This window comes from Lontra canadensis, unplaced genomic scaffold (genome assembly GCF_010015895.1).
Source record: "Lontra canadensis isolate GAN:19392208 unplaced genomic scaffold, GSC_riverotter_1.0 scaffold28, whole genome shotgun sequence".
Taxonomy (NCBI): domain Eukaryota; kingdom Metazoa; phylum Chordata; class Mammalia; order Carnivora; family Mustelidae; genus Lontra; species Lontra canadensis.
Window position 1 is genome coordinate 16825427 of NW_022631022.1, and position 25040 is coordinate 16850466.

At 46.5% G+C, this 25040-nt stretch overlaps 1 protein-coding gene across 6 annotated transcripts in view; it reads right to left on the minus strand.

The window, feature by feature from the left end:
• Positions 1-9460: 9460 nt before the first annotated feature.
• CELF6 (CUGBP Elav-like family member 6) overlaps positions 9461-25040 on the minus strand; it is a 29774-nt gene continuing 14194 nt past the window's right edge. Inside the window, exons 4-13 of one of the 6 annotated variants that reach the window (XM_032864987.1) lie at positions 14593-14721; positions 14414-14493; positions 14102-14245; positions 13830-13962; positions 13597-13746; positions 13351-13413; positions 13020-13097; positions 12790-12933; positions 12008-12163; positions 9461-11143 (exon numbers count right to left, since the gene is read on the minus strand). In XM_032864987.1, coding sequence (XP_032720878.1) covers positions 12036-12163; positions 12790-12933; positions 13020-13097; positions 13351-13413; positions 13597-13746; positions 13830-13962; positions 14102-14245; positions 14414-14493; positions 14593-14721 — 1049 coding nt within the window. In that variant the 3' untranslated portion in view covers positions 9461-11143; positions 12008-12035. Of the gene's footprint in view, positions 11144-12007; positions 12164-12789; positions 12934-13019; positions 13101-13350; positions 13414-13596; positions 13747-13829; positions 13963-14101; positions 14246-14413; positions 14494-14592; positions 14722-25040 lie in introns of all 6 variants that reach the window. The other 5 variants (XM_032864986.1, XM_032864985.1, XM_032864989.1 and 2 more) reach the window with 5 other exon arrangements.

The window sequence follows — 25040 nt, forward strand, 5'->3', positions numbered from 1 at the left end:
CGCCAGGCTTCCGACGCTTGCGCGGTGCTCGCTGGTCGGGAGGGGTGCGACGCGGAGGGAGGTGGCGCCTGCGCCGCGGGGTGGGGTGGGTGAGTGGAAAACTGAGGGACTCTGGGGGTGCGCCGAGAGCCTTCTGAAAGAGACTGTCGGCACTTGGCGCCCCGTGTGGTTGGGAGGAATGAGCAGGAAAGACAGTCCCGTCTGCCTCGCAGCGTTGAAGGCTGGGCTGCTGGTAGATTGAGAGAGGCTTCCTGAGACCCTGCGGGTTCCAAAAATCTCTGGTGTGCATGGGGGTCGGGGGGTGTCAGACACCTCGAGGTCTTTTCTTAAGGTCAACTCATTTGCTCCCCTGGTAGCTGTGGCGTGCCGGAAAGCACTCTTTCTATTCAAACAATCTGGGTTCAGAGCTTGGTTTCAGCACTTACTGACTGTTCAGCCTCAAACCACGACTTTCACTTTCTGAGTCTTAGTTTTCTCATCTGTAAAGTGGGGGCAATAATACCTTTTAACGGCGTTGTTGTGGTGAGGATGAAGTAAGATAATAGCTCGAACCTTACGAAATTGCCGTTTTGTAGGCTGTGAAGAGTCAAATACCTGCAATGTCATGCGGTTCAACGTAATACATATAAGAACCTGCGACTAGAAAGTAGTCCATAAAGGGAAGCCATTATTGTGGCTGTTGCGGTTATTAATCTCAGACATGGGCAGATCTCCCTTCATCCTTAGAATTGGGTGTCAGGGCTTCCATACACCTCTTTTCCATCAGCACTAATGGGGAAAGGCATATCTTAGATCTGCTGTCCTTCCTCGTTCCCTCTTTTTAGCTGGATACAGCACACTCAAGGAAGGCTTTGCCCTGAGTCATATAGGCATGTCATATCTGTCCCTCCTGAGCAGCATTGCAGTCAGGATTTTCCTGGTGACGTTTTTTACATTTGGATATCCTCAGCATCTCCTTTCTAATTCCCTCCTTTTGATACCTCCCATCCCATCTTTTCACCTTGGTCTCAGCCTGGACCACAACACTGTCTTAGTATCAGTTCGTTACACCCATTGCTCATAATAACTGAAAAAAGCAAGCAATATAAAATAAGGGGACTTACAGCCTTAGTCTCAATGTAGCTGTTGGGGAAGGAGTTGACTCTGTTCCCTAAAACAATTCCCCAGCAGGGGCCCCGTAACAGCTTTTAAAAGCCATGGATGCCAGGCAGTGTTTGAACACCAGCACCTTCGTAAGCAGAAGGGGTCTGTCCCCATGAGTAAAATGTCAAAATCCAGTATTTCACAATATTCCAGGATTTCCCCTTTTCACCCCTTCCCGTTTCATGCTACCAGATCTTCTACTCATTATGAATTACATTAATCTCAACTGCCTCATGGCTTATCATTATCTTCCTGGCTTCACTTCTTTTCCTATCCAGTCCAGATCCTATTGTCAGTTATATCAAATTCTATTAATGTGCTTGCCCTTAAGATCGCAATCGTGGGTCATTCCAGCCATTTACCTCCTCTCCTGTCCCATCCTAAACCAAGATAAGGGAAATCACCCAGTCCTGCAGAACTGCACTTGTGAGTGGACACTGTTTTGAGTTAGTCCAGCCCATGAACCCTATTCTTTGGAAATTAAATTTTCTATATTCGCCCTCCGGATCTGTTGGCCCCAGGGCCATTCCTGTTTTGTGTGACTCCTGGCACTGCGGCTGCAGTTTTTTGAACTGTGAGTGCATTTCTAATCCAAGCTGTACTAAGCAAATGTTCTCTCCTGGGAATTTTGGATTAGAGGTGAGAGATGATAATGCTGACTGAACTGGTTTCCTGAACAGAAGAGATAAAAACTCAGGAGCTATGGTGCAGCTACCTCCCAGCTACTATGAGGAATGAGAGATGGAGAAAGACTACTGCACGAAGAGAATGAACCATCTAGAGGCAGAGACCAGAAATGGGGGGGATTGGTCTCTGGTTCCTAAAAGTTTCCCAGGCCCTTTGTGAGGCCCTCTGAACTTGTGGTTTCTGAATGACATTTATCTAGAATAAATCTCTTAATCTAACTTAACTTGTACCCAAGGCAGAGCTGGGTACAAATTCAGTCTCTTCAGTTGGGCCCATAGTGTACTCAGCAATCCTTATACAGGGCAGCTTCCGCCACCATCCCCCATTCTGCTTCACAGAAAAAAATGAAGCCAAGGGGGAAGAAACTGCCTTAGTTTCCAGGCCCCTCCAAGCTTCTGACTCTCCTGCCCCTTCTTTCTTGGACAAGAGAGATCTCCCTTCAATCCAAAATTAATCCTTTCACTGTGATGTGTATTTCATTCCCTTTTGTTTCTTCAGGAACTTTGCTCCTTCACTTATGCCTCTCCTTCATGGATATTGAACTTTTTCCTCTCCCCTATTTTTGATTTCAGCACATAAACTTGATCAACTAGCCCAACCTAAAAAAAAAAAAATCCAATTTTAATCCCTCACGCCACTGACTGTTGCACATTTTTTTCTTGCCTTCAACAAGCTTCTAGGGAGTAGTGTGACTCCATTTCCACTTCCTCACTTCTCATGCACTCTTTTAAATCTAGCGCTTAAGTCTAGTGACCTCTTCCCAAAATCTCTACTGAACATACTCTCACTGAAGTTGCAAATGACTTCTGACCTGAAAAATCCACTGGAAATGTTCCGGGTTAGCTTAGTGGACCAGTTGATGTCATTTGGCTTTGCTGGTCACCCTGACCCTGTACCCCTTTTCTCTCCTACCTCCTTTGGGCTATAGAATTACAGTTTCTTCCAACACTCACTACATACTGCAGCATCCTTCATGGGCTCCTTTTGTGTCATTCACTATTTAAATCAGAAAACAGGGCACCTGGCTGGTCAGGCAGCAGAGCATGCGACTCTTGATCTCTGGGTTGTAAGTTCAAGCCCCACATTGGCTGTAGAGATTACTTAAAAATAAAAATCTTCCCCAAAAATGAGAAAACAGTTTAACCCACACCAATTTCTCATCTCCTCACTCTTCCCAGTGATCTCCACAGCACTGACCCAAAGCAGACCTTGGTAATTTGGAGCTTCTCAGAATCTGATTCTCTTTCTTCTTACAAGTCTTGGAGGTAAGCAGAACCTATGTTCTATGGCAGACATTGAAAAGGTTGACAGCTAAGACAGAGGCGTGTGACCTAGGCCTGGCCAAGTAGCCCGCAGAAATGGAGATTGTGGAGTTAATGCTTCAGAGAAATAGAACTGTGGAGAATTCATCCTGGCAGTGGGCACAGCAGGGTCAGCACTCTCCCATACTTGGGGACTGTGGTGGTATTGGTACTGGTGGTGGTGACATCAAGCACCCACTGATGATGAAATCCACAGTATTCTCACTGTTTGGTTCTGACATCTGACTTTGGCTTTTGTTCTGGTAGCCTGGCCTCCCATTGTTCCCACTCATTTCCCAACCTTGCATGTCCTGCTTGGCAATACTGTGACCCACCCAGTGCCCTTTCAACAAATGGCTTTTCTGTTTAAATCATCCTGTGTGGTACCCTGCCTGAAGGTGACTAGGACTCCCAGATGTATATCTCCCTCCTTCGTGAACTTCAAGTTGCCTTTTAGATAAGTTACCTTTTAGACAACTCCATTTGTACGTCTCACAGGCAAACACATCTTGTTGTCAGTCTACATCTCTTCCATATTCCTAATCTCATAAATAGCAACTATGACTTGTTCAGCCTGAACCCTGAGAGAGAAGCATCTTAGACTTCTCCCACCCTCATTTAAATGAAACCAATTTTATCTTGTAAATATCTTACATTTCACCTCTGATTTTACAGCTTAAATTTTACATTTCATAGCTTAAATCAATCTTTCCTTTATACTCCTATCTTCCTCACTGAAACAATTGCACTGTTCTCCTGTCTAGACCCACTATTTAGTATCTACTCCTCTGGTCTGTTCTCCACCTGGATGTCCAGTGGAATCTTTTTAAAACACAAATCTGATCATGTCACTCCTCTATTAAAGCCCCTTAATGGCTCCTTCCTGCCCTCATGATAAAACTCTTACCCTTTCTATGGACCTGCTCCCAGCTGACTCTCACTGCTCCTTCATGGGCATCTTAAACTCCAGCCAGGTCAAATCACACATTCTTACAGACCCTGCAGGACATATCTTTATACTCCATAAGTCCTCAATGGGTCTGAGAGTCACAAAGCCACCTCCACCCCCTACCCCTTTCATCCCACAGAGGTGGATACATGACCCATTAGGCCAGTCAGGGGACTCCATCGCCCTGCCCTAAGTGATTAGTTTAGGCCTGACTTTGTGATCTTAGTAGAGCCAATCGGTTTTCTCTTCAAAGCTCTCTCGTTTTTAAGGCTATGGTGCTAGGAGCATATGAGATTGAAGCTGCTGGCATCTGACTCTCTCTGTCACATGGAGAAAGTGTGTCTGTGGCAGGAAAGAGAATGGGACAAAGGTACAAAGAGAAACAGAGCCCTGAGAGATGAAGTGAGGGATAGCTGATAACATTTAACTGAGCCCTTGAATTCAGCTCTGCCTAAAGTCAGTAATACCACTACACCTCTCAGTTCCTTCTTGCGGGTTTGTATTGGTTTCTATCACCTGTCACCCAACCAGTTCTAATACAAAAATAGAATGGGATATGCAGACTGTAGAATGGTACAACCGGCGTTAAATGGGACAGTGGAGATCTGACAGTCTTTGGCTGAGAAGTTGGAAATCCCTGTTATGTGATATCAGATTAGCTGGTTAAATGGTCTTCTATTTTATCTCAGATTTGGGTCATGTATCCATCCTAGATGGAGATCCCAGGGACACACTGGAAACATGTCTGGATGTTGAAGTGTGCTGACCTCTTAACATTTTCATTAAAGTCCTGCAGTTCAGCTCGCTTCCATGCTGGCAGAACCAGAATTATACCAGGCTTTGTTCAGAGTTGCCCTTTCTGCCTGTGGCCAGCAAGCTAGACTGCCAAGGGTCATCACACGTCTTACAGATTATAAAAGCCAGATCCTCTTCCTCAAGCGTAAGTAAGTGAAAACAAAGGCATAGATACGGGACATCCAACAGGAGATACTGGAGCTTATGGCCTGAGAAATTCCAGAGAAAAAGTCTGATCCTCCATGCCACACCTGAATGCATCTTTTTTTCTCCCAAATTAAAAAAAATATATGTATTTATTTCACTTAGAATTCAGATAGTGCTGGGGATTCTGGTGCCTGGGGATATTGGCTGTGAATGCTGTGGGAAAATGCAGGATATATAGGTCACAAACCTCATGTGCTGTCTTGAACTTAAATCCCCACTTATGCCAGAAAGCCCCTTCACTTCCTCCTCTGTAGTGGAAATGCCACATGGAGGGCCATAGAATCTAGCTTCCCAAGCAGTCACGTGGAGGCAAATGATGGAACTCTGAAGTACAGTGGAGGTAGCTCTCTGGGGGATGCACCTTGGTCAGTGGGAAACAGGAAATGAAGGGGAGAACAGATGGCTAAATTCCCTCTCAATTCTCAATTCTCCTCAAGGTGGTTTCTCCTTGCAAGCACCATGTGCTTAGCAAACAACACTGTCACATGACCTGTTCTCTCCCCATGGCTCATGTGAAGATGTCACCAACACAGTAACGCATTGTCTTGCATCGCTTCACATCTTTCCTGACTCATGTCTCTCCTCCCTGTCACCACCCTGGGCTTCCCTCTCCCCAGGCAGAGCGAGCACCATAACCCTTGCCTCAGAGGCTGTTTCTGGAGTACTTTGGCTAAGACATGGAACCACAATCAAAGTCTCTGTCCCCACATTGAGTCCCAACAGTGAGAGAGCAAGAAGGTCCTGTGGGCACACCAGATTGCCTGCTCAAATGCAGAGAATCTAGCCCAGACGGCTGGCTTGCTATCAGGAGCCCAGAGCCAAGGTTGTGGGCAGAGGGGCGGGATGGTGAGGGAAGTCAGGCCATTTTTAACCTACTCCATACGGGAAGCTGAGACTCATTTCACAAGCTGTCTTCGTGCTTCCCTGCGTTTTCTCCTGGGCACCTGATACTTACTTCCCTTGGGAAAAGTCAGACCCAGGCTTGCAGCCTGCCGTGCCTTCTGGGTCTCTGCTCTTAGGCATCTTGAAGGCAGGGTGCCAGAGCCTGGAAATTTGAAACCTCCTCTACAGATGGCCAGGCAGTCAAAGGCTCTGATCAGCCCAGGCTGCCGGAGGGTGGAGAACACGGAGAGCAGTGTTTAGAACCAGGGCTAGGGAGAGAAAGGGTGGTTCTCAGCCCTTTCCGAGTTTGTGCTTGGCACAGGTTTGGTCACCCATTTGTGGACCCCACATGGATCAGCTTGGAAGGGCAGCTACTGTGTTGGCTCTGAACTCCCTGAGCCTATGAAGTTTCTCCCTTCACTGGTTCTCTGAAAAACATAAGGTTGTGTGACATCATTGTATACATGTACGGGCTGTGAGGGGAGGCCCAGAGGCCAAAAACAGCCTGAGTCCCTGCTGGATTTGGCTGTGTCATGATGCGGGCAGTTGTGGTCAGAACAGTAGAGGCCCAAAGATCACAACTGAAGCTGGAAATTATCAAGAGAGATCCCGTGACCTCTGTGTCCTTAGCACTTCTCTGGGAAGGCATTCCATGCTCTTCTGAGGCAGAGGCGAGACTGCAGGTCTGGTCAGAGCACACAGCGGATCCAGAACTGCTTCCAGTGTCACAGGTCATTCATCCCATCTCAGACTGGAGCTTTTCTTCCTACATCTAAGACACCCAGGCTGCACCCAGGGAGAAAGACATTCCAGAGGCCCTACCAAAGGCTGAAGTGATACCAGTTCTCAGAGGGCCCACAAATTCAGTGTCCACAGACAGAATCCTCGTAAGACTGCTTTAGTGATGTGGCCTCAGGGTAATAAAAGACCATGGCCAGGGGGCCAGGAATGGAGCGAGCTGTAGGTTGGCCCAAATAAGTGCTTGTCCGGCTGCCTCACTCCTATCCTAAGCATCTCCTTGGGTATGAGGCATAGGAGCCAGTACCACTCAGGGATTTTGACTATCTGGTCAGAGCTACTAGAGCATGAGCCAGCCAAGTGTTGAATAATGTTTCTCTGGGGACACACTGAGCAGATTAAGATTGACTTATCATCATAGACAGACCATTGTGGAAACCATGAAGCTGAAGGGGAGGGGAACAGGCAAAGTGTGACCTATTACTAAGAAACAGAAACTACAAGGGCCTGATCCAGGTTCAGGGACAAGGATTCTTGATTCTTGATGATGGTTACTAGCTCACAGAGGGCCCAGGAATAAAATCAATTGGTTTGAAAGGAATTGTATCACCAGAGAATCCTTACCCCTGGCATACAGGGCTCTGGGAATGCATAATCTCTAAGGCAATCTTCAGGTCTGAAACCATTCCCAAAGGGGAGAAAAATGTTTCTATTCCAGAAGGAGCATCCTCTGAGGGATTTCCATGAAGGACAATGGATAGTAAGAGATACTTCCCAGGGGAAAGGACTAAAAGCAATCAATTTTGTTAACCAAGAAACTCGTTCCACTGCCTAGGACGATGTACTATATGCTATAGGTTATACCATTGTTTTTTCTTCTCCCCTATTCCAAATGAAAGATTTCTTTCTTTAAAAAAAAACAAAACAAAACTTGGGGCACCTGGGTGGCTCAGTGGGTTAAGCCTCTACCTTCAGCTCAGGTCATGGTCTCAGGGTCCTGGGCTCGAGCCCCGCATCGGGCTCTCTGCTGAGCAGGGAACCTGCTTCCCCCCCCCACCCCTCCACCTGCCTCTCTGCCTACTTGTGATCTCTCTCTCTCTCTCTGTCAAATAAATAAAAAATCTTAAAAAAAAATGTATCCTACTCCCCCTCCCATTTCATATTGGTTATGCAGGGGTAGCTAAATCAATCTTTTAGCAATAGATTATAAAATCATAAGTTGCATCCAGACCTGATCAAGAATTGCACATTACAAAGGGACCCTGGACTGAGAATTCAGTAATTGAGCAAAAGCAATTGAACATGATTCTGTTTTGTCTCACATTTTTGTTGGGCCTAGGATCATTTCACTGTTGGGCAGGCACATTTTTGAAAATGTATGTTTGTCAAGAAAAATATAGGTAGCTACTGAGCAATAAAGGGGTGGGATACAGTAGATTCATATTGCTTATTTACCCATCATCCCTTTGGTTGGGGACCCATTTCTCCCCTCCACACAGTCCTGGAGAAGTTGTCAATTATGGTGGCCTACTCTTCCACCCTAGCCATAGGCATGTGTCCATTGTGGCCAAAGTCCTCTCTAGGACTTTAGAGCTAGAACTAGTGAGTCTGACATATAGAAGGATGCAGAGCCAAGAGATGGGAGACATCATCAACTGAACCCCTAGATCCAGCCATGCATGACAGCAGACCCATCCTTTGGTTTATCAGTTGTATAAGCCAATTAATTTCCTACTGGATTAAACATGTTTGAGTTGGGGTTTTGATACTTGCAGCTGAAAGAGTTCAGACTAATACATGCACATACAACAGAGACACAAACACTATATTGTTCAAACTCATTGGATATTGTACACGTCCTGCATGATCTTATAGGGGTCAGCAAACTTTTTGTCTACAGGACTAGATAAATATTTTAGTTTTGTGGGGGCAGATACGGTCTCTGTGTCATACTCATTGTTTGTTTTGTTTTGTTTTGGTTTTGGTTTTATTTTCAGATCCCTTTAAAAAAACGTGAAACCGTTCTTAGTTTGTAGGCCATACAAAACAGGTTGCAGGCCAGATTTGCCCACAGGCCACAGTTTGCCAGCCCCTGATCCAGACCCTGCCACCCTCTGCAGCCTTGACACAAAGTCTGTCAGTCCCTAACCATGAAGCAAAATGCGAAGTGCCATTTTGGTTCAAGTGTCTTGATATGAGTTGGTAATGAGTTAAGGATCCGGGTGGAGAGGACTTCATCCCCATTTTCTCCCACATAATTGGCACAGAATACATGGTAATGATTATTATTTCTTGGTAATAAAGGTAACTTATCAAAATGGTGCAGCTGTCTGAACAGCTTTGTTCAAAGTCCCAGTGCCTCCTTGAAGACCCTTTTCTCCTTAAACTCCTTTACGAAATCTTTCTCCCACCTCCCTTTCTATTTGAGTCTGAATTAGATACTCTTCTGCTTGTGATCGTAGACCCTGTGAGGCCTTGGATTATAACTACCTAACTGGTCTGTCTTTCCCACAAACTCTGGGCATGTATAACATGCCTGAGCCCCAGCTCCTAGCAAAGTGCTTAGCACCTAGCAGTGAAAGGCCTCTTTGCCACCATGTGAGTATCTGTTTGACGGCGTGGGTACTCCACACGTCCTCCTGTGTCCAAGGTGATCAGTCTAGGTGTCAGCATTGTGCTGGTGTAATGATGCCCTCAACACTGTTTTCCCTCTGGATTGGAAATAATTTGGAAATACATTACACATTACCTGGTGATGTCATTACCATATCTATTTTCATCCCATTCCCTCCAAAAACGAGTCAAAGACAGAGGAACAGGTGGGAACAAGTTTTCTTAGAAACTGTTATGAAGGAGGAACCCTCCAACCCCACCCCCACATCCTTTCCTTTACTATCTGATGTGATAGCAGATCAGAGGCCTCCAGCCTCAGCGACATCTGGGGATCAGAGTGCCCACCACACAGCTGGGGCCCCATACTACTTTGATCCATGTCTGTGAGGTGGAGGGGAAATTAACCTCCTGGGGAAAATATGTGCAAGGCCCTACAGGCCCAGGACAGGCTGACCAAGGCAAGGTGAGTCATGGTGTTCTAAGCTGAATCTTTTGCCCATCTCACAGAAGCAGGCAGGAAGCACCACCATTGATCAGTTTTATATGGCACCCACTGAATACAACAGAGAGACAAAGACAGACAGAGCACACACCACTTCTAAGCTGAACACTGCTCACCATCTAGAAGCACCTTGGATAAGCACATGTGAGACACTCTTGCATAGGAAAGATGTACTTTTTAAAGGAATGAAGAAGTATTTTGGCAAAACATCTACTTCCCTCCCAGGTCCTGGGTAAAGAGGGACCTCTAAATTCTGAAGCTTCTACATATTGAAAATGATCCCCTTCTCAATGGCAGTATATACAGTAGCAAATCTTCCAAGTCTGTTGTCACAGCCCTCTAGGTATATCCTGAATCTACTTTACAGGTGGGCAAACATAGACTTGGAGACAGAAGGTGGCCTGGAGCAAGGGGACACTGGGGCTGGCTCAAGGTGAGGGGAACAGGAGGTGTCTCTGCTCAGCCAGAGGCAGGGCCTCTGTCTATCCAGATGGGGAAGGGAAATCCTGGGGTGTTTAAAACTCCCTCTTTCTTCCTGTCTGGGGAAGCAGTGGTTCCACGGAAAAGGCTGTCAAGGACACCCCTTCTGGCCAGTGGGCCCCTCAGGATGGCAAAGGCCAGGGCAGGCCAGAGCTCCTCCTGGCTTCAGGGATATTCTCTGAGTTTGGGGATTATGGGTTTCCTGCTTCCATAACTCTCTTTGTTGCCTTCATGGGAGCCTACCCCTAGACGTTAAGTCCTTCATTATTTTAAAAAGGGGGGGGCACAATTTAAGAGGGAATGAGACACAGAACACTCTTTCCACAGCCTCCCTCTGCCTAGGCTGGGCTTTTACGGATCTCCTTCACCCTGTCTCCTAGGGATATTTAAAGGCAACTTGTATGAGACTCTATACTGTCTTTTTGTTTCTCTTGTGGTTTTTTCCTTTTCTTTTGTTTTTATTTTCTGTTTCCTTCTTTTAATTTATATAGATATATTTATATTCTTAAAAAAGCAATAGTCCTTTGGTCCCTAAACTCTAAGGAATGATATGATTTTGAAAGAAGTAAATCTGGGCTTCCCTTGCAGAGAAGCCCTTGGCACCCCCAAGGCCCTCTGCTGGTTCCCCTAGACAGTCAGTCCTCAGCCAGCCCCAGCTGCCTTGCCAGCCTGCGCTCTAAGCCACAGGCATGGGACAACCCACTTGATGAAAACGATCCTTAATGTGGCCTGAGCCCCAGGCGCCGGCCTGGGGTCCGATCCACCTCCATCCATGGCTGCTCCTTCAGGAAGGGCTGCTCAAGCATTTCTGTGCTTTTCCTTTCCTTTCTTCTCACTCTTCAGTTTCTGTTGTTGGGGATTTGTTGATTAGGACAGAGGAAAGAGAAAATTAAACAAAGGCAAAACTCACTCTGGCAGGCAAGACAAGAAGAGCAGCTTGCCCCAGCAATGACATCGCAGGTGAGTGACTTGACCTCTCTTCCTGAGGAACAGAGCAGCTGCAGGGTCAAGGCAGCAGCCTGGTCCACTGAAGTGACCTTGGGGCCTCTTGGGAAGATGATCCCAGCCCTCAGCCTCCCTAAAGGGCTCCCTGGGGTAGCGTCAGTGAGGCCGGGCCACGTGGACCTCTGGAGATGGCAAATCTCTAGAAGGTGCAGGCAGCTGGCCCTGCCAGAAACCTAAGAGAGCTTGTCATCTCTCTCCCCAGCACCCCCAGGCCCTGAAGATCCTGCTTCTTTAGCTTGTTTGCTTGTATCCTCATCTCCAGGTTCTCTGCCAATAGCCCAGCCCCTGCATCTTATCCCCTCTTTGCTTAAACTCCCCAAATGGTTCCCTACCATCTTCAGGATAAAGTCTCAACTCATGAGCCTTCACAACTGTTCTGGCCTCATTCCCCACTCCCTTGCCCTTCCCCACACACAGCTTCTCTATTCCCCACTGTGGCCACCTCTGGGGGAGAACTAACTGGTTAGATCTTGCCGTAACTGTCTCTCCCAGATTGTGGGGGCAAGACGGTGTCGAATTTATCTCCATCCTTGGACCAAAGGAGAAACACAAAGTCTCCAACTGAGGATCCCTCCTTAGCTTCTGGCTCTTCTCTCCCAGACTTTTTCAGAGGCGGGTGCTCCTGACATCTCAAAAGGAACATCAAAGCGGACAGGGCCTCCATCACTCGGGCCCCGTCTGCCTAGGGTCCACCCCTGGACTTACCTTTCTGTGGCTGGTCAGTGAGAGAAGATCAGTAAGGCCGATTGGCATCCTTGGGCCTCTTTAGCTGGACCTTGAGCCTCTTCATGCCAATTTGAAAGCCATTCATGGCCTGAATAGCTGTCTGGGCACTGGTTGGATTGTCAAAGCTAACAAACCCTAGGGGGTGTGGGCAGAGAGGTCAGCTGGAAGCTCAGCCTGGCAGGGCCTCCATTCTCTCTGACCAGACCCCTCTGCCCGTGTCCCCTCAGGCCAGTTCCAAACATATACCCCTCCAACCTTCATTGTTTGCACGTGCACCCACACACACACAAACACGCAGTCATACATAGGCAAACGGCCTGAGTCTCCTACAGGTGTAATTCTTGCAAGGCCAGGAGGCAATTCTGAGTGTGTGTGTGTGTTGGGGTGAGGAGTATACTGGTGGAGTGTCTCCCTGTCTTTTCCCTGGTAGCGGTTGTATTCTCTCTTCAGCACCCATTCTGGTCCTCTAAACTACAGCTGGGATTGGAGGGGACGTCTCGCCTCAGATTCCTATTCTTCCTGCACTTCTAGACTCTAAAGCCTGGCTTGCTTGAGCGTCTTCCAGACACCTGACTTTTCTGGGTTAACCTGAAATAGACTTGTTCTTGGGCTGGGCTTAGCCTACTCACTGGTCTGTGAGCCTGCTTTCTGCCATACGCTCAGTCTCTGGGAGCCATTGACTTATGGACAGACAAGCTTAGGGTCTGCAGTGAATCTCAAAGTTAGGAGTGGGAGAGGTCCGTGGATGGGCCTCAGCTCACCGAAGCATTTGCTCTGGTTGGTGGCTCGGTCCACAAAGACTTTGGCAGACACAACAGCTCCAAAGGGTAGGAATGTCTGTATGAGTTCTGCATCACCAAACTCCTGAGGCAGGTGATAGATGAAGAGGTTACAACCTTCTGGGCCTGCAGGAAGGGCAACAGACTGGTTCAGGGGAGAGACCCTGAGCAGAGCCCCACCAGGCCCTGATCTCCAGCCCCCTGCCCCTCACCTTCTCTTTGCTGCTGGGGCAGGGCTGAAGACTGCTGGGGAAAAGCTGTGCTCACTGGGGCATAGGCCGATGGGTAGGCTGCTGGAGACAATGGTGGGAGTGGGCAGTGACCCCCAGAAGCCATCCCCCAACCAAGCATGTCCCCATTTGCCTGGCCACCTTGGACCAATTCAGCCCAGTCCAAGTAATTCCCCTTAGAGAAGTCATTCTGGGCCCAGGGGTGGGGGGCTGGGAGGGTCGACTCAAAGAGAGCCTAACCACCCCCCCAAAATCTCCCTATTCCTTTCTGGGGCCCTTCAAACCCCCCAGGCCGCGGAGCGCCAAGTGAAACCTGCGTAGTGGTGCATCCCAGCGTAGGCCTGCTGCAGGGGGTCAGCCACGCCAGGGCTCTGGGCTGGGGAGAGAGGGGCGCGGGGCCCACGGTGAAGGCAGGCGGGTGGGGAGGTGGAGCGACGTTGTGAGAGGCAGCAGGGAAAGAGGAGTCCCTTCCCAAGGCCGTAGCCACCTCCCCCCTCCCCCCCCCCCCCCCCGCTCCCCACTCCATTTCGGGGAGATTTGGGCGGAGCGGAGGGCCCACCTGGGTAAGGGGAGAGCCCGTTATTGTAGAGACTGTCAGAGCCCGGCTGCCCGTTGGTCTGGGGAGTCAGGGGGCCAAATCCATTGACCCCGATGGGCGCTGGCAGACCCGGAAGCGAGCCTGGGCCACCGCCCGGCGGGGAGCTGGCTGCTGGAGGCAGAGGAGGTCGGAGAGTCAGGCCACAGCCCTGCTTTGCGGGGTCCCAGCCGCCGCCCAGCTCCTGAGCACAGTACCTGCGGCGGGCAACAGCGGCGCAGCCACCAGGCTGAAAGCCGCCACGTGCTGCATCTGGGCCGCCACTGCGGCCACCGGGCCTAGGCCTGGGCCCTGTGCCGCTGCCAGCAGGGCCGCCTGGTGCTGCAGGATCTTTGGGAGGGAAGAAAGGCAGGTGTGTAGGACCAGCGGTGGGCAGGTGCCCCGGCTCCCAGCCTCCTCCGGGGCGGGCCCACAGGCGCACACAGGCCCCTGTCCCCCGGGAAGCGGGGGGTTGGTGTCAGGCACCTACCGCGGTGGTGTAGGCTCCGCACGCCCCCAGCGGCAGCGGTGCGGGGTGGAAGGCGCCCAGCTGGCCAGCCATCTGCTGCATCCGCCGTAGCGCACGCTCCCGGTCCGTGTCCGCCAGTTTGACCACGAGGCTGGACGAGGCGCCCTGGGTAGGGCAGGGGAGGCCGCCGTGACCAGTCCAGACCCCAGCCCTGGCCCTAGGCCAAGCGCTTCGCCCATTAGGCTCTTTGCTGGGGCACTGATCGCACGTGGGGAGGAAAAGCCCGTCCCCACCCCACTGGCCTCACCCTGGGCCCCAGGTGCCCGCCCTCACCGCCATGGTCCGGCTGCCATGCAGACTCTGGATAGCTGCCTGAGCTTCCCCCTGACTCCCGAACTTCACAAAGGCACAGCCTGGGGCAGAATAGAAGGATTGGGTGGCTCAGGCCACAGGGGCCAAAGGGTCATGCGACCCAGAATGAGGCAGGAAATCCCAGGGTCAGCTCAAGTCACCTTTACTGGTGCCATCAGGGCTTCGCAAGACGGTGCACTCCTCGATATGGCCAAAGGGCTGGAACAGGCGTCTGACGTCCTCCTCACCTTGCTGCTTCCCCAGCATCCCCACAAACAGCTTTCGGTCCTCTGGGGACAAATCCAGGAGTGATCTGGAGACCCTAAGTCCTCTTGGACTACCTTCTTAAGATAGCTTACCCTAGTCCAGCTCTGGGAAGAGGTATAGGGAGTAAGAAGGCCCTGGGGGCTATAACGTTGGGTTTCTTTGAGGAGCAGGATGATCTACAGACAGATCTGGAGGAAAAGAACTCAACCCAGATCCACCATGAAAACCTGGGTCTTGGGAAGGAACAAGGAAGACTGATTGCTGCTCTTGTGGAAAGTGATTCAGTGATGTCTTTGGTTGGTACAGCCCTGTATGCATCTTTTGTATTTTTGAGCTTTCTGTTCTGAAAGTTTGGGAAAGGCAGTTTTGGACCATTTTAGCCCTATGGGGGGGGGGTGTCCTCAGAGAAGGTCTTTGTATTCAGATTGGACTAGGAGAAAAAAAGCACACCCTTGCTAGTCAGGCTGATGGCAGCACCATCAATGCCCCTTCCTGCTCAAATCAAAGAGGGCTCTGGGACAAAAAACAGCACAGAAAACAGTTGTCTCATCGTACTGCCTCATTCCCAGATGTTGAGCCCTGGGAATGATGAATCTCTAAGCCTAGCACCAAACTCAACTTGGGTGCTCCTCCCAAAGGCCTAAAGAGGGCAGGAAGCTTGGGTTCCTGAGCCTCCAACATTAGCATTCCCCCCCTACAATTGCTAAGCCCTTGACCACTTTCCTTAACTCCCACTTCCACTGCTTCATTCCCCAACTGAGTTTCCAGGACCTTCGGTGAGCCCTTCTGCCGCCTCTCTGCCTTCCCTTGTGCTCTGCCCTGATCCTTCCCCAGGTGTTCACACTGTGGAAGGACAAGTTCTGCCTGTAGACTTGGATGGCCCCTGAGAACAAGTCTGATCCCTCCCTTTGTTCCCTCTTGCTCTGGGAGAGTGTTCCTTGGAGAAAGCTGGAGAGCTGGGGCTGGAAACCAGGGCTTAGCCACACATCCAGCAAGTCAGGCCTCAGGAGACTGTCAGGAACCCAGGATAGAGGGGTCCAGGTCACAGGGCCTGGTGTCAAAGTCCCGCTCCTTTCTGCACCAACATAAATCTCTGAAATAGGATGTGGCTTCATGCAGGCAACAGAAGTGGGGAGAGGAGTGGGTGAGAATCTGGTTTCAGGCTTCACCTTCAGATCTTGGAGCCCAAGAAAACCCATCCTAAACTCCTTTACTCCTTGACAATTTTGGCTAGGCCAGTGGGGATCCTTGGATCCTGAGTCCAAGGAAGACAAGGCTGGTGAGGGTCATAGACTGAGTGTGGCAAAGAAAAGGAAGAACAGACTGCCTGAAGTTAGCAGTGGACAGATTTTCCAGTAGGGTTATGTATGTGTCCATATTTTATCTGGATGGTGTGGGATTCAGCCTAGGCTGCCCAGGGACCCTAAAGTGTCTGTCAGTGCTGTGTCTGTGAGGAGGGTGGAGCCTGTGGTTAAATGGGATGGGCAGAATATGTTTCAACAGAACCCTGCCTCCTCTCCAGAGGATTGCTGCTCAGTGATCTCAAGGGGGAAGGGATATGTAATGTACTTGTGGCTGGAATCTTAGAGGAAGTGCCCGTCTGATGTGGTGAGAATACAGTCGGTGAGTGTCCTTCACTTCTGGGAATGTTAGCCACAAAATAGTGCTTTTGGAACAGATCACTGGTTCCCGAACCTTTTAAAAAAGCTGTGGAATCTGTTGTTCTAACAAAAATATTAGGATAAAGCTAAAAAATGAGAGACAGATAGAACTGCTCTGACTGAAACCAGAAAGGTGGGGCGTGGGGTTGGGGCTGAAGTTCCTTTTGCTTCATCTTCTCCTAGTACCACCTAGAGGGGGTTGCAAGGAAAGTCCTTTAAAAACCACTGACTGAAAAGATAATGAATAGAGTTCCACATGGTATATGCAGAGGGATCTGAGATCACTCTCTTCAGGAAACCAAAAAGATAAAGAAAAAAATTGCTTCATCAGTCTGCTAGTGGCTTTGCCTTGACATTGGAAGACAGGCCTCATTTGGTCAGGGAATCAAATGTCAGAAGACTCTGTCATTGTTCTGAGCTGTGACTCTAAAGCATGTCCATGTGTCTCTCAAAGGCCCAAGAGGGGCTAGAGAAGATTCTATGGCCTCCAGAGTCCCAAGGCTTAAAGAGGGCTTACTAATACCCTGATTTATAGAGCAGCTGTGTCATTGGATAGGGTCTGCAAGATGGTGATGGCTCCTAGGTAAGATATCATGCCACAGGGACCAGCATCCAGGTAGCCCTAGGTAGGAAGTGAAATATCAAGACTGAGATGGAGCCCCCAAGGCAGGAAATAGGTTTGTGTGGACAGTGGTCTAATCCTTTAACTGCCTTCCTCTTGTTGCTCTTTCCCGCTGATGGTGGTTAGTTCAAGCTCATGCCACAGACCATGAAATTCTCTGATCCTTCTTTTCCAGTGCCCAGTCAAGAATTTTAATCTCCATGAAAAGTCACAGACTCTATGGTCCTGGACTACTGAGCTTTACAGAATTTAAAATTGAAATAAGGCTGCGTTATAGGCTGGGCTCTATACTGCCTTTCACAGGTATCACCTTGAATGCTGGTATTCTCTTTGCCACTTTACAGGGAGCTTGATAATGTTTGGCAACAGGATGATCAAGGTCACAATGACCAGGAGTTTCAGGTGATCCCAAAATGGTGGGATAAGTTTCTCAGGAGACCTAAGAGAAGTACAGGCTTGACCTCCTAGACTAGCCCCCAAATATACATCCATGAAGGTTCTGAGGGTCAATGCCCCCAGAGAGAGGTGATGATGGGATTTAGCCCAGGTAATTCAATTTCCTCTACTTCAAACTCTACCAGTTAGGTAAAGAGAAGATTCTATAAGAAATGGATCAGAAATCTCTGAATAAAATCATCCCCTGGGTGGCTCCCCAGAAAACTGGGAATATCAAATAAGGAGGCTCAGCCTTCCTGGAGTGGAAGGAATTAGAAGATAGCATTAGTGTAGAATTGAGACATAGTTGGATAGAAACACAGACGAATGGTATTACTGCCTTCTCCTGTTGTCAGCTAATGTGTATGCCTTGCTCTTCTACCAAATGCTTTTTTAAACCCAAACCAAGCTGTTTGAGCCCCCGAGGCCCAGCTCCATAAAGCTGCCTTGTGCAGCTGGTCATATAGGTCAGGGATTCTAATGTAACAAATGATGGGACTGAGAGATCAGAGTCAGAGTCCATCCATTCCCTCTTCCTCAGGAAAGGCGCCAAGATGCCATTCAAGTAAAGAGGCTCTACCTCAAGTCGGCTCAAAGGAATTCCTGAGGGTCCCAAGTTTCTAGCTTCTAGGCTTCTCATACTCATTCACCTTCCTGTTGGTGGGATGCCATGATTGTAGGGACTGTGTAGGAATGAAGTTTCAGCATTGGGGTACCAATCACCAAATACATCCTAAAAATACTCATCCACTTTTCAGTCCAAATACCAACCCAGGGGATCCCACTGGTGGCAGCATATGGAGCAAAGCATCTTTCCCCTGATGTTCTTAGTAATGACTCCAGCATAAGGAACCAAGAGAGCCTGGGAAAGTCAATGAGGAAATATCCAGGGCAAACAGAGTCTTCTGGCCTGATCTGATAAACATCAAGAAGAGCTTTAATTCCCCCCCCCCAAAAAAAACCCTGCTGGAAATAATAAACAAATCCAGCAAAATTGTAGAACACAAAGTCAACAAATAAAATGGGTTGTGTTTCTATACACTAGCAATGAACAATCCGAAAAAGAAATTAAAAAAGCAGTTCCACTTAAAATAACATAAAAAAAATACTTAGGGATAAACTTTAAAAAGGAGGCAAAAAGATTGGTATCCTGAAAACTATAAAACATTGCTGGGGCATCTGGGTGGCTCAGTGGGTTAAGCCTCTGCCTTCAGCTCAGGTCATGATCTCAGGGTCCTGGGATCAAGCCCCCCATTGGGCTCTCTGCTCAGCAGGGAGCCTGCTGCCTCCTCTCCCTCTGCCTGCCTCTCTGCCTACTTGTGACCTCTCTCTGTGTCAAATAAATAAATAAAATCTTTAAAAAAAATTGCTGAAGGAAATTAAAGACACAAATAGATGGAAGACATCTTGTGTTCATGGATTGAAAGACTTAATATTGTTAGATATCACTACTGCCCAAAGAAATCTACAGATTTAATGCAATTTCTATTAAAATCCCAATGGCATTTTTTTGCAGAACTAGAGAAATCCATCCTAAAATTCATATCAAATCTCAAGAACCCATTGTCAAGACAATCTTGAAAAAGAAGAAAGTTGGAGATCTCACTTTCAGATTTCAAAACTTACTACAAAGCTACAGTAATTGAGCAGTGTGACAGTGGCATAAAGACATGCAATCCAATGGAATAGAAGAGAGAGGCCAGAAATAAGCCCTCACATATAGGTCAAATGATTTTTGACAAAAATTTCAGTCTTTTCAGAAAATGGTGTTGAGAAAAGTGGGTGCAAAATGACGATGTTGGACCCTTACTTTGCATCATATACAAAAATGAACAAAATGAGTCAAAGACCTAAGCATGAGTGCTAAAACTATAAAACTCTTGGAAGAAAACAGGGAAAAAGCCTCATGGCCTTGAATTTGGCAATGACTTCTTAAATGTGACACCAAACTCACAGCCAACAAAAGTAAACTGAACCTCATCAAAAATATTTTTAAAGATTTTATTTATTTATTTGACAGAGAAAGAGATCACAAGTAGGCAGAGAGGCAGGCAGAGAGAGAGGGGAAGCAGACTCCCTGCTGAGCAGAGAGCCCAATGTGGGGCTCGATCCCAGGACCCTGAGACCATGGCCGGAGCCAAAGGCCGAGGCTTAGCCCACTGAGCCACCCAGGTGCCCCAGACTACATCAAAATTTCAGACTTCATGCATCAAAAGACACACTCAGTGAAAAGACAACCTACAGAATGGGAGAAAATATTTGCAAATCATGTATCTGATAATACCCAAATAAAATCTGGTAATATCCAAAATGAAGAGTTCCTACAACGCAAACAAGAAAACAAATCATCCTATTAAAAAGTAAGCAAAGGGCTTAAATAAGTATTTCTCCAAAGAAGATATATAAATGGCCAGTAAGCATATGCAAAGATGCTCAATATTACTAATCATCAAGGAAGTACAAATGAAAATCACAATGTAATATCACCTTACACTATAAGGATGACTGTTGAAGAAGGAGAAAAAGAAGGAAGAGGAGAGGAAGGAAGAGGAGGAGGAGGGGAAGATAGAAGAGGAGGAGGGGAAGAAGAAGAAGGAGAAGGAGGAAAAAAAAGAATAAGAAGGAGAAGAAAATGTATAGAAGGAGGAGAAGATGGAAGAGGAGGGGAAGAAGAAAATAGCAAGTATTGGAAAGACTGTGGGGAAACTGAAACCTTTGTGCACTGCTGGTGGGAATGTAAAGCCACTGTGGAAAACAGTATGACAGTTCCCTCCAAAATTACAAATAGGATTATCATATGATCCAACAATACCAGTTCTGGGTATTATAACCAAAAGAATTGAAAGCAGAGTCTCAAAGAGATACTTTTTTTCAAAGAGATATTTGTACACTTATGTTCACAGTAGCATTATCCACAACACTTAAAAGGTGGATGCCACCCAAATGTCTTTCAAACAATGAATGGATAAACAAAATGTGGTAAATACATACCATGAGATATTATTCAGCCTTTAAAAAGGAAAATCTGACACAAGCTACAACATGGCTGAACCTTGAGGACATCACGCTAAGTGAAATCAGCCGGTGACGAAAAGACAAATACTGTATGATTTCACTATATGAGGTATCTAGAGAAGTCAAATTCATAGAAACAGAAAGTAGAATGATGGTTACCAGGGGCTGGAGGGGGAAAAGGCAGTTATTTAATGGGTACAGATTTTGAGCCTTGTAATAGGAAGAAATTCTGGAGAAGGTTTGCACAACAGTGTGAATATACTTAACACTACTGGACCGTACACTTAAAATTGGTAAAGGTGATAAGGTTTATGTCATGTCTATTTTACTATAATTTTTGAAAATGAAGGAGATCTTTAAGGAGGGCTGAAAACTAAGTACACAGACCAAGGAAGAACAGAGACTCTATTGTCCCTTCATTCTGATCCAGAAGAACCGGGAAGTTAAGGCAGAAAGGTAGACCAAGACCAAGATTCCAAGTTCCTCCAAGAGAAAAGAATCTCAGCCTCCAGATTTCATTTTCCTTTTGCAGGCTGTATACCTGGACCCGAAGAGCTTGTGAGGATTAGCCATTGCCGTGACCTAAAAGTGTTAACAATAATCTCTGGGTGATTTGCTCTGAGTCAAGCTGACGGGAAGCACCTCCCAGAGGTAGAATTAATTTCAGGAAGTGAAACCTTAACTTGAGTCGTCTTAAGCAGTACTGTGAAACTTATCCAGTCAGGTCTTCCCTGGAAGAGTACTTCATAGAATTAAGTAAGTATAAGGATCAAAGACAGATAAGCGTGTCCACTGACTGGCAGAACGGTTGTATCCAAGATCCATACTTCATTTAGATCAGAGAATGTGTCCCAGTGTTAATGAAATTCTGAAAATTCTTGCTCAAAATTTAACTTTAACTCAAAGTTTAGTTGTTAAATCCTGAATGAAGTAGAATCCTGGATAAAATTACATAAAAAACATGACTCACCTAGTTCAATAATTATATATATTTATTATCCAAAATCTGGGCTAATATTTAAACAAAACCATATAAATTCAGTTAGAAATTACCTAAACCATTCATTATAGGATGGTGTGGGAGGGTTGATGTGATAACAGATAACTGGTCTCTTCAGTAAAGCCAAACTTCAAGATTGAAAAAGAGATGCTTCACTTCAGAGACTGTTTTTAAAGTTTAAAAAAACTAAAGTGGAAAGAGTGCACGGGTTGATTACTTAGCTGATATCTGTACCTTAGGCATCCTGGGGGAAAAAAATCCTTGGTAAAAAAAAATACTGCCTAGGTTGGAGAATAGAACAAGCGGAGCAGTCACTATTGTGATTTATGAATTTATTGATCTTATGTTATGAAATTTGAAAGAGAGGGAAAAATATACAGGAGTTTCTTTTTTTTTCTTTTTTAAAGATTTTATCTATTTGTTTGGCAGAGAGAGAGACAGCGAGAGAGGGAACACAAGCAGGGGGAGTGGGAGAAGGAGAAGCAGGCTTCCCGCTGAGTAGGGAGCCTGATGTGGGGCTCGATCCCAGGGCCCTGGGATCATGTTATGAGCCAAAGGCAGACGCTTAACGACTGAGCCACCCAGGCGCCCTGATACAGGAGGGCAATGATTTTGAATATTTTGCCTTAGGACTAAAAATACTTTTCCTATTAGATTGGTGCCTACCATTAATCTTATTTTTTGTGCTTCCGTAGAAGGGATCATGAAAGTTAGGGAAAATCAACTGCAGCCTCCATGCTGAACAGGAGGTAAAACAGACTTAATGACCAATGTCTGAAGGATTTGGGGGTCCCTGACCTCATATAATTTGATGTTGACATTTTGAAATACATGACCCTTGAATTTTCATCCAGACATTTTAATGTTTACATTCAAATAAATCCAGATGCTGAGGAGAAAAGTTTCTGGCACGATGTTCATTTTTTATACAGAAATGGGTGCCTTTACTCTAATTAGGGTATCAGGTCATTTGGACAGTTAGGTGCATTTTCCTTTTAAGAGTATCGCTCAATGCCACAGGATGTAAAATATAGGCATGGAGTATGAAGTACATAAACAGCATGGAACTTAGCTGCAGAAATTATGGGAACAAGCTGAGATCACGAAAAGGCTGCTATAGGGCACCTGGGTGGCTCAGATAGTTAAGCATCTGCCTTTGGCTCAGGCCATGATCCCAGGGTTCTGGGATAGAGCCCCGCATCGAGCCCCACATTAGGCTTCCCGCCCTGTGGGAAGCCTGCTTTCCCTCTCCCACTCCTCCTGCTTGTGTTCCTGCTCTTGCTGTCTCCTTCTCTGTCAAATAAATAAGATCTTAAAAAAAAAAAAGCCTGCTATAACATAGTTCATGAAGACCTGGATGGACATCTAACACTCAGAGTATCATCAGGGCTGCAGAGGATGGCCATGGAAGAAGAGGACCCCAGCACCTTCTATCAGGCAGATTCTGTTGTGTCGCTACTATTACTGCATTGTAAGTATCGAATGTACAGGTGTTACCAGTAACTTCTAAAAGTGATACACATACAGTGTGTTTAAAACATAGGTTATTTCAACCACAAACTTCATGTCTATTGATTTAAAATAAGAGGAATACTACTCTGCTGCATTGGCATCAAAATTCAAGAAAGATAATGTAAAGTAGTTGTTTTCATTAAAAGCTCATGTGTGCACAATAGATTCCTCCTATATGCAGATGGGAAGAATGGAAGTCTCTGGGCCAAAGAAGCAAAACTGGTAAGTTTGGTTAAGTTCTGGCAGTGCTGGTCAACTTTTAAAAGTGGAATCATTTGCCAACATTTAATATAATTAAAATGTAAATTGTAATTAAATCCTGACAGTCTCATCTATTTAAAGTTATCTACCTGGCTCCTGTAGTATTTGAGTTGGAAATCCCTGTTTTATTGAGGGAGGGTGATGGAAATCTAATAATCCCTTCCAGAAGGAAATGGTGGAATCTTGGAAGATTATACTGTTTGCCTTGATACCCTTTAGATTACATCTGCATTGATACCAGTATTCTTTTTTTAAAAATTTTTATAAACATATAATGTAGATACCAGTATTCTTAAAAGATAGAAATCATTGTTATTCAATTGTAAACTAAGGGATTTAATTTCAGGAATTAAAAAAACACATGCAAGCTCATAGGGATAAATATATTAGGACAGGTGTGACCATTAACTCTGAAGGCTTATTGAATGCGATCACAGAGATAAGACTTGAATAGGGCAAGCTGTCCCACACTGATGTCAAACTTTACATTTCAAAAGCAAAATTCAGTACCACTTTAAAAAGCTGAGTTTCTAAAGCATTAGTTTGTTTTAAAATTCAGCAGGAAGCTGAATTCACTTAAGAAGAAATATATAACATTGAAGAAAAGGAACACATTTTGATTACTAACAAGATTATCTAACACAGATCAGTTGGTAGTTAAATACTTGTAAATTGTAAAGGCCCAACTGTTTGTGCAAGGCTTATTACATATGCCTCCTCTCTCCTGAAGATGTAGCAGGGAACATTTGGTGGCTCTGAGTGGGAGCAGGGAAGAATTGAGAGATCTGGTCATCTAAACCTGCAAGAAGGATTATTCATGGATGCCTTTGGAGTATATACTCATTAAGAGCCATCACTTGTCAAGAAATACCTGTGCAAAACATAACTACTAAAATTATGACTTGTACTGCCAGGCAGTCCTCTTTTCAGCTAGATTTGCTTTTCCTGCTCTCTTGAGCTGCTCTGAATCTGAACAGGCGTATATAGGTGGGTACAGAATCTGTCAATGACATGACACCTGAAAACTCTGTGCAAAAAGGGGAGGATAATGATAAAACTCTGGCTGATACCACTGCGTGGGGTCCAGATGATAAGGACATATGGACCAGGCCAAGCAGAAGCCTCATCGGAAGTGCTTTGTAGAGCTGCCCTCTCCCCAACAAGATGTTTTGGACTCCAGACAGCAAGAGTGCCCCCAGCACTGGGAACTTAGTTCGTGAACCAGAGCCAGGTTGCATCATGTTCTGAACTTTGTGCATGCTATCCCCTTTGCCTAAGCACTTGCTCCCTCTCCCCTCCTTTCTCTATTTGACTACTACTTTTTCATCCTTGAGATCTCAGCTTGAATATTACTACCTCAGGAAGTCCACCTTGACCTTCCAGACTAAGATAGATGCCCCTTGTTATTGTGCCCACAGCCCCTCCAGGACTTGAAAAGCACTGATCACACTGAATAGTAACCTCTTATTTACTGTCCCCTCATAGCTCCAGAGCTCAATGAGGCCAGATGCCAGGTCACAGATGCTCACAGAGAGATGCTCACATCTCTATTCTTAATGTGGAGTAAGTTACTCAGAAGATGTTGGTTGGATGGTTGAATAAACTACAGGCTCAACTTGCCTGCTTCTTAGCTCACTGAGGTGCTCTAAGCTAGCCTCTGAGCTATGGAGTAGTTAATGTTTGTGGACAAGGCTTAGAAGAGGTCCAACAATGGCCAACAATGGCCTTGATGCCTAACAGAGCTTCCCAAAAGGCAGAAATTCTCGGGACAAGTGAACCAGAGGTTCCGTAGGGAAGCTGGAACTTTTCAAAAACCTTTCTGGAAAGAATGAAGCG